This window comes from Zalophus californianus, chromosome 2 (genome assembly GCF_009762305.2).
Source record: "Zalophus californianus isolate mZalCal1 chromosome 2, mZalCal1.pri.v2, whole genome shotgun sequence".
In the NCBI taxonomy this organism is placed as follows: domain Eukaryota; kingdom Metazoa; phylum Chordata; class Mammalia; order Carnivora; family Otariidae; genus Zalophus; species Zalophus californianus.
The window spans coordinates 38348934-38359023 of NC_045596.1; the positions used below are offsets into that span (position 1 = coordinate 38348934).

The window sequence follows — 10090 nt, forward strand, 5'->3', positions numbered from 1 at the left end:
ATTGCCTAAGGAGTAAAATGCCTCGCTACTTTTGTGTCTGTGCATGATAAATTTGCAGAAAGAACAAATGGTCTTAAAATATCGCCAGCAAGGGGTTAGAAACCATGATTTTCTCCATTATTTCTCCATCAGAAAGCCAGAGACCTGATTTTGTGACATCCAGCAATTTGGTGCAGAAGGAACTGGATGCATAAAACACAATGTCCCTTTTCACTGCCATTTTTTTCCCCCTAGAATGATTCAGAGATTTAAATTACTGGCCCAAAAAAAGAATCATTTATATAATAGAATAAAATACTGGCATGAGCATTACTGGTCAAATATAGAACAGAAAACTAGTAGAGGGAAATATGGTTAAGCACTGAGGATCGTCAATGATTAATAATTGACCATGGTATGTTCACTCCTTTAAAATCAAAGATTATATGTAATTGCTTCTGATCAAGGTGTATTGTATAAAGTATCATTGACAGAATCCATTTGCATTTAAACGATTACACAGCTAGTAACTAAAAACAGTCATGATACATTAAAAAAATTGGTAACCAAGTTCAAACAAATATTACCTTGAGGGCAGAGAAAACATTAACACACTGTTATAAAGATAAACATTTAAAAATTATGTAAGCAAATTAGTTTATCAAAACTCCAGCACCAAAAGTTTCTATATACCTTAAGCTAATTTTAAAACCAATCACTATGATAATCATAAAGTTCCACATAGAGGTTTTCACTGAAAAGTGTTATTTGATCACATGTCATATTCTTTTTCTAAATTCAGTATTAAGGTGTTAAATGAGGAGCTATTTTCCAATTAAAAATAAGCCTAATGAAGAGATTTCTTCTCAATTCTAGAAAGTATTTTCATAGTTTGACAATTACTTGGACAGGAAAATGAAAAATTAAAAGGGAAATAAAGATATAATAAAGACATTATTTTTAAAAGGAATGGTTACATGAACATTCTTATAACTCTTATATTTTAAGTCCTCTAATATTTTGAAAATCATTTCCTAAATTTAGACCATAAATAAAAAATGCCCAGTGATGAGAAAAATCAGAAAGGACTACAATTAAGATGATGTTATGGAAAGCAATAAGAATTTCATGTTTGTAGAACATAGGCAAAACAAAATTAGTTACATGTTTAAAATAAGTACTGTTTATGACAGTAACCATTTTAGGAATAAAAGATCTCTAAATCAATAATATGAAAAGTTGATTAATAAATCAAGCTTTTGTTTTATTGTTTGTGATTCTGAAGTTGTATACTACCTCCACCTAGAGGTTAAAGACTCACACATCCTTTGGGTTTTCTACGTTGACTAAAAGAGCCAAGACCATTAAAAAAAGATGAAAGAAAGAAAGAAGAAAAGAAAGAAGGAAGGAAGAAAAAAATAAGTTAATCAAATTATTTTAACTTGTGCTTTTCTGTTTAGCTTGAAGAAAAACTGTTGGCTATTTTATTGAATCTTGCTGTTATTATACACGCATATAACTTAAACCACTTCAATTCCTTGCAAGAATGTGCCATTCAAAAGATAAGTCTTTTCTTTGGAGATTTTCTTTTCTTTCTTCCTTTTTTTTTTTAAGAAAATGTTTCTGATTACTTTTGTATTTTATCACTAAAAACAAGAAGCAGTGAACTTTTTATAGCCTCTGCCACTTTCTAGTTCAGTTTCCTGATACAACCTTTTTTCATTAGAACTGACTCTTCAAAATACTTCAGCATCTCAAAAGCCACCTCAGCATTGATAGCATTCAACAAACACACCGTTACCCTGAATTTAAAAAATCAAATACAATAAATAAATGCCTCACCTGGCTGGGTCCCACAACAAGAAAAGCAGCAGCAGCAACTGCATGTTGTAGGTGTTTAATTTCGTCTTCATTGCCACTCTTTGTAAAGCCATGGAAGAAAAATAAAATGCACTTAAAATTGCATTCAGTTCCACCATCCAAATAGCCCCAAAGAATGTCAATTCAACTGAGAATTGGAGTTAAAGCTATAGAATTATTCCAACGGAGCGAGTGTAAGGTGTGATGATGGGGGGTGGGGGGGCGGGGGGGGGGGGTCTCTTGTCTTTTCTGTCTTTTTTTTTTCTTTTGACAGCAAGATGACCAAATAATCAGACTTTGCTCTGCCGGGAACTTACACCCAGCCCCATCGTCAGCAAACTGTTTTGTGCTCACACACACGTAATAAAAACACACGGGACCCTGAACTGACATAGGAGCTGGAGAAGAGAATGGGTCCGAGGGGAGAGTGAAAAGGGGGAGGAGAGATGGGTACTCGGTGCCAAAACCTCAACAACCAAGACCACCCCCGCAACCCCAGCGGGGAAAGCAAGGGGCGGCCAGCCCACTTTTTCGATTATTCTTTTCATTACAGTGAACTGCAGTCCTCACGTCTTTACTTCTTCCCTCCCTCTAAAATAATAGAAAAGAAAAGAACCTCCCTCCCTGCCCAGGCACAGTTTGCCCAAGACCACGTCTTGCCGGCAGCTGGGTTCGGATCAACTGCTGCGAAACGACGCGTTGGACAGCTGTTCCGGAGCCGAGCACCACAATCGGAGCAGGAGCGTGAGGCTCCCGGATCCAGCCGCGGCCGGCAGGCAGCGGCGATCACAGCGTGCAAAGTTGAAGACTAAAAAAGAGCCAGGCTAACGTGCTTCCTGCCGCGCGGGCGGGCAGGCGGGCGTCTCGGATCTTATTGTAGTTGCAGATACGCTTCTGGGGATGAGTATCGAAATTATTTTTTCAAATGTGCTGTGGAGGAGGAGGCGACCCGAACCTCCCGGGCTTCGGGGAGCATCGGAGAGTGGGGTGGGGGAGACGAGGCATGCACCGGAGGCAAAGGCAAATGGGAAGGGGTCCCTCCTGGGACCGACGTGTGCGACCTTACCTGAAACAGCAAGCAGAATCGGCTGTTTTCCTCCCTTTGCCCTGATCTGAGGAGATAGGAAACTTGAGGGAGAGCGCGAGTGAGAGAGAGAGAGAGAGAGAGCGAGCGACTGCAGCAGCCGAGCGAGCGGGGAGCGATGGGCTCGTGGAAGCCGGAGGGGAGCGCGGAGAGCGGCGGCCGCGATGCGAGTAGATGGAGGCAAAGGCGTCCGTAGTGGCGGTGATGGGCGGAGGAGGAGGAAGAGGAGGAGGGGAAGCGTTGGCAGGAGCGGGCGGGGTGGGGGGACGCGAGCCGAAGCGCGGTGCGCGCAGGCTGTGGCGGGCACGAGCCCCACGCCTGGAGGAGGAGGAGCCAGGCCCGGGAGGAGGGCTAACGAGGTTCCCGGGAACGCAGGGACCCCCACCCCCGCCCGGATCCGGGGTAACCGCCCACCCCCCGCCGGGCACCTGCTGCGGCACTGCCCGGGGCGGCGGCAAGCTCCCCGGTGCGCCCCGAGCGCTGCTCCCCGCGCCCACGCCCCGCCGGAGGAGCGGAGCCCACGCGCCGCCCCGACTGCTCCCCGCGGCGACCCGCCGGAGCTCCCCCGAGACCCCGAGGTTCCTGGGGGCGGGGCTGCCTGTTGGGTGTTGGTGCGGAGTCGCAAACGCAGTGTGTCTGTGCGGCCCTAGATCCCCGGGGCCTCGCCCTGCCGCCCGCCCCCCAAAATCCCCTGGCTCTGGAGCGACGTGGCTGCTGAGGAGCGGTAAAGAGGTACCACTCCCGCTGGAGGGCGAGGGGACTCTAATCAGCCTCTACTTAGTCATCAGCGCATCCACGCAGGATCAAGTTCAACGCATGTTGCGTGGAATCAGACAGCAGGAAGTTTCTTTGATTTTCTGAGCCCTCTTGATATACCACTCATTCCTTCACACTTCTGCAATCAGGACCAATTTACCCTCGAAGCTCAGAGGACTGGAAACTTCTCTCCAGTCCATTTGCAGATTTTGCACCTTGGGGAAACCTCCCGCTCACTCTCGGCAATTCTTTTCCCCAACGTCTTTTCACGGGCGTCCTCCCTACATGATGATCAAACTCAATCAACAAAGCTCTAAAAAAGTTTACATTCCGCACCCCTGCACCCACCCCACCCCAGCAAAAAGGTACATGCTGTGCTTCTACTACCTCTGCAGTTCTTGGGGTGGGGGTACGGAGGGGGGGCAGAGGGGAGATGAAGTCTCGCAGGGTTTGAGATGTCCCCCCTGTAGGGTTTTTTGCTGGTAAAGGGGACCTGTTGTAATTCCACTCCCATAGTACACTTTCAGTATTGTGTTTGATCTGTCTCATTTATCTTCTATTTTATCTGAGGCGATAAAATCCAAACGTGCAACTTGAACAGAAAAAAGGAGAGAGAAGATATTTTCCTTTTTGTACTGCACATAAGACAGAATGTTATGCACATCCTACTAAGGCAAGGCAGAGCGGGTGTTTATCTCTTCAAGAAGTTGTTATAAACGTTAGACACTTTAAAAGGGGGAAAAAGATAAGTATGCTGATATGTTTTTCTCATATTACATTCAGAGTCAATATGTGCCAAACACTTCAATTTCGTTAGTTATGAACCAAAAATTCAGATGTTTTTCCTAGATGGTGCAGTTTTCATAACAACAGACACTGCTAATCTACAGTAAATTTTAGCTTTGCCTTGAAGATTATGTGAGGAGAGTAAAACCTTTACATTGTAAATATTTCAAGCTGTTCTTTTTAACCTATTAATCACCACTTTCTGAATGAGCATTTAATATGCTACAATCTAAACAAACATTTGCTCTCCTATTTAGCTGGCTCTGTGAAGAATGGAACACCACCCCAGCCTTCTCCTCCATCATTAATATTCCCTTCCTGACTTGCCCATTGCAGAGTCTAATTGAAATTCACCAAGATAAAAAGCATGCCATTTAAAACCTTGCAACTAGGGAATCTAAACATCTATTGGTGTGAACACTTTACTTCCTACTGTAAGATCCTATTTTCCGTTTCTGTGAGTCAATCTTCATTAAGATCTCTATCACTTTGCCATTTATATTACTACTAAATTGTTTATATTTTGATCATGGAAGTTGAACAGCTCATAGTTTCTTTTCGACCTTAACTGTATGCTCCACAAAATTTCTCTCTTATGAATGCCACAATTTTTGTAAATATCCTCATAGATTATTTTCATATTTACCAGTGTAGTTTTTTTTTCTGGATCCCAATGCTGAATTATAGATTTTAGGTTTGTTTGTTTTACCTCAAAATTTGTATCTATTTGAATGATTTGTTCTAAAAAAATTAGGCTTCCCTGTTAGCACCCTTAATAAACTTGTAATCTCACTGTCACATGACCCATTTACCTGGAACTTCACAAAATTCAAGCTATTTGCGATGATTTTCACCATTTTTTTAAACTATATGTTAGAACAGTCTCTGGACTTGGGTGTGCACTTACTTGAGACAGACTTCAGTAAAAACTAGATTCCAAAAATTCATTATAAACCATAATTCTTAGTTCCTCCCCACAAAATGTTCTCCAATGTTACTGAAGTTGGGTCGCTGTGATTTGACTTCGAAGCACATTAAAGGAAATGGAAATCAGAAAAGCTTATTGCAGGCAGTGGACCTCTACTTTAATTGCTGTATCTATACTGATATTTCACTGTGTTGCCAGTCCAGCCAAATATCTTCGAGGATCATCCAGCTTTCACAAATATCCGACAAATCCAGTCTGATTTCTTTCTTCTCTCTCTGTGATGGAGCACAGTGCACTGACTGTGATTTGAGAGCCAGCCTGGGTAGGTCGTGACTAAGCTCTTCCTACCCACTCCTTTTGGTGCATGTCCTAAGGCAACCAATCCTGTAGAAGAATTGACAACTAATTAGTTGCCAGTAAATCTAAATTTGTTTCTGCCCAGGCTAGGGCAGTGCAAAACCTTCTGTTTGAATTTGTCTGGATTATTCTCCCACAAATGGGATTGGGAACTGGGGGGGGGGGGGTGTCATTTCTTATAAATTCCTTATCCTTAACACCCTAGTCTCTAAGAAGATTTCCACCTGAGGAACAAGAATAAAAGAAAGACAAGGAATTGGGGTGCGGAGGATCTTGGTTTTGTCTGACTTTTTCTTTCCTGGTATCTTACAATATTGCACATTTTTAAAATTCATTATAAAACTGTTTTTGAACAGATATTTTGGAGAACTTCCCTTTTTAGGGCCCAGCCACATAGACTTTTTTTTTTTTTAAGATTTTATTTATTTATTTGACAGAGAGAGAGAGATAGCGAGAGAAGGAACACAAGCAGGGGGAGTGGGAGAGGGAGAAGCAGGCTTCCCACCGAGCAGGGAGCCCAATGCGGGGCTCGATCCCAGGACTCCGGGATCATGACCTGAGCCAAAGGCAGATGCTTAACGACTGAGGCACCCCGACGCCCCCAGCCACATAGACTCAGCACTACTCTTCCAGAAAACTGTTACTCTATATGCCCTAGGGGACCTCATAAATCTTAAAGTTCTATATGGTAATATGCATATATTATATATATAATATATACACTATATATATTATATACACATATACATGCATACAGATATACAGATATTTATCTGTAGAAAGATATCTGAACTAATAAAAATAGGCATATGGATTTTAATGAGAATAGCATTTATATACTACATCTCTACAAAATGCATTTGGACTCACTAACAATTTAATCATAGTGATTTTTATATACTTTGAAGAGAAGTACAAGAATTCAACAAGAATAGCCTCTCACTGTATTTACAAATTTTAAAAATATCAGCATGGATTCTATATAATAACTTTATATACACTTTAACTTCACCTTCCCATCTGAGTCATCAATTCTAATGAGAATATAAATTGTGAAAAATTAAGAACTAAAGCATAAATTTTCCTGTCTTCACAGAATTAAATAGTATCTTATACTTTTCCCCAGATGCTTTACTAATTTCAAAGTTTACTTGGAGTGCAAGTGTGTTCTTATATACTCACCACATTATCATTAAAAATAAACATACACTAGAACGAGTACCCATTTGGTCAAAACTGTGGCTTGATCAAGCTCCATTTTTCCCTGGGAGTTGAATTTAGATGGATGGTTCTAATATGTTCACTAGGCTCCCAGCTTCTGAAAGAAGAAACAGCGGGAAAGTGGGAGTAACTAGCCTTATAAACAAATAATTCCAAAACTACTCTGTTACATTAATGTATTTAGGTCACATTTCATTAGAACTAAATATATCATGTACACTAGCTTGGATGAACTATGCATATTACCTTCTTCAAACAGAGTAACTCTGTTTATAAAGTAATTTTGCAAATCCTAATCTAACTTGCAAATCAAATATATCATGCATTCAGGATATCCTGGTGGTTTCTGAGATTTTAAAGACTACTTATATCAAACACTTATAAAGAGTGATTTGTAAGGAAATCCTTTTGCCTTCTTTTCATCAAATTATAGATAAAATTTATTTTCAAGTTATTGAACTACTTCCTAAAACAAAGATAATAGTCCAGTAATGGAAAACAAAAATATACAGTGCATTTCATGAAGCTACATGATTGGCAGCTTTTGCCTGGGAGGCGTGTTTTATCAATAATAATCATAGTAATGGAAATAATAAAAATAAACCTGTAATGTCTTCACTTGTGTAATAAAATAGATCCCATTTCAAGTATTTTGCAGGTATTAATTTATTTAATCTTCACAAGTCAGGATTAGGTTTTTATTATTCTCGTTTCACTGGTAAGAAATTTGAGGCACAGAAAGCTTAATCTGGCTCAAGGTCTCCTACTGGTAGAGCCCAGAGTAGAGCCCAGCAATATGGCTCCCTAGTCTCCCCACTTAACTATATAGTATATTGCTTCTATGTTACTCCATGGCAGCCAAACTTCTAACTTCTTATGTGCAGTCTCATCACTGAAGCTTTGGATGAGATATTTAACTGTTAATGTGTTAGTGTTATGAAGGTAGTGTAAATCTGTGAATAACAGCCATATATTCATTCAACAAGTCTTACTGAGTGTCTGCAATTTACAAGACACTCTGTTAGGTACCACTCTGGATATAACGATGATTAAGACATGGTCCCTACCCTCAGAAAGCATGAAGTAACATATGTTGTTAATTGCAAACAAATTAATAACCAAGGCTTATACGTATGCTTTAAAAACTTTTAAATGTTTCCAAAACAATACTGTCTTTACTAAGGAGTAACATGCAGCTTAAGAAAAAGAATGCAACACAGGGAGCTTTATATTTAATTAACAATTTATAAATCTAGTTGTCCCCATATAGAAATTAATAAATGGATTATTATTAACATAATTAAGCGCTTTCTATGACACAAAACCCACTTAAGGACTCCCAGGACCAGGAAAAGTTTATGTCCAGAATGAAAAACTTTCTAGTTTATACAGATACTTTCTGAATAATAACACCTCATCAGGTAAAATTATGCAGAAGCAGCCAATAACAATAACAACAACAAAACCAGAGAATAGAGGGAATCCAGTACCTAATTTGGGCCCATTTACATACATTTCAAGTGGGCTAAGTTTGGTCCCAAATGAAGAATTATTTCAATATCCTTATTTTTAGCATCAAAACTGTTCCATCTTGAGAGGAAGAGAGAATATATGTATTGTGAAGAAATAAATGAAAACTACAATCAGGCTATGAGTATTTCGTGGTCAGTCAAAGAGACATGAAAGAGAAATAGAAACCAATTATTTCTAAGAAAAAGTGAATAATGCCATGGCAAATTAATTATGGATATCAAATGATTTTAAATAATAATATGTAGATCATTTCTCCTTGCTAGAGACCTCTTTGTATTTGCCAAAGGAACTCGCTCGTAGATGCACAATAAATAATTGCTGATTTCTTCATAGAGTTAAGCACTTTGGAATACAAATTGGGAGCCTTCGTACCAGAGTTAAAAATGGCATGACCTTGGGCCGTCTCAGCTATAGTATCTACTGGAAAGTCTCAAAGCCCTCTGTGTCTAACAGTTCACTGTGTATTCCCAGTGGACTTTTTTTTTTTCTCAGAAAGTATCTCCTCTAATGTTGTCTAACTTACCACCATGCCCCCACCAAAATCCTGAAAACTGGGGGTCATTCTAGACTCTTTTTCTCAACACACACATACGCCACCAACACCACCACACTTTTGCTGTTGCCAAGAAAATGACTCCTATCTGTCCAGTGTCTCTGATCCATTCCCTCCATTACCAATTCCATGGCCTTAGCCCTGTCCTCACTTGGACTACGGCATTCCCAATAAGCAGTAGCCTACTGACTAGTTTCTCTGCCTCCAATCTCTGCTTTCTCAGGCTCGCTTTCCACCGAGCCAACATCAATCTCCCAAAACCAATTTGATAGTGTCATTCGATCATCTAAAATCCTTTCTTGATAAAAGCATAGGGTGTGAACTCTTTTGCATGATCACCACTGACCACTGTTTATATCTCCAGCCTCAGCTCTGCTCTTTCCACACACTTTTTTTTTTTTTTTTTAGAGAGAGGGGGAGAGAGTAGCAGGGAAGGGGAGAGAGGGAGAGAGAGAGAGAATCTTAAGCAGGCTCCATGCTCTGTGTGAAGCCCAACGTGAGGCTCCACCTCACAGCCCTGAGATCATGACCTGAGCCCAAATCAAGAGTCGGACACGTAACCAACTGAGGCACCCCTCTTTCCACACACATGTTGTCACACACATGCATGCATACGCGCACACCCCTCCGTTATCAGCCGTGGTGTCTCAACATCGTTCTGTCCTCTTTTAGCTCCCTACAAATGAAATTGTTTATGTTTCTCTCAACAACCAAATATGTCATGCCTCTATGCTTTTGGCTCTCATGGTCCCCTTCAACTGGAATGCCACTCTCACACTGTCTACCTGGCAACACTCCAAGCCTCAGCCCTGTAAACGACTCCTTACACTTACAGATAAAATTGTCCACACCATCCTTTGTACTCCTGCTGAACATAGCACAGGCAAGTAACATGAAACCTAGACTATCCGATTGAATTTACTAACTTTTCTACCTTACCCTGTTAGCGTGTGAGCCCTTTAAAAACAATGAGCTTCATCTTAATTATCTTTTCCTACCAAGTGCCTAGCACAGAACCAGGCATATATAATCT

General features: G+C 40.7%; 1 protein-coding gene across 8 annotated transcripts in view; it reads right to left on the reverse strand.

Moving 5' to 3' along the window:
- Positions 1 to 3430, reverse strand: part of GABRA2 (gamma-aminobutyric acid type A receptor subunit alpha2) — a 125332-nt gene extending 121902 nt beyond the window's left edge. For 5 of the 8 annotated variants that reach the window (XR_003520899.2, XM_035726253.1, XM_027599563.2 and 2 more), the window contains exon 1: positions 1822 to 2443. Coding sequence is in view for 7 of the 8 variants with exons in the window: in XM_035726253.1 (XP_035582146.1) it covers positions 1822 to 1958 (137 nt within the window). In the remaining variant the exon portion in view is untranslated. The other 3 variants (XM_027599562.2, XM_027599559.2, XM_027599560.2) reach the window with 3 other exon arrangements.
- Positions 3431 to 10090: the final 6660 nt, after the last annotated feature.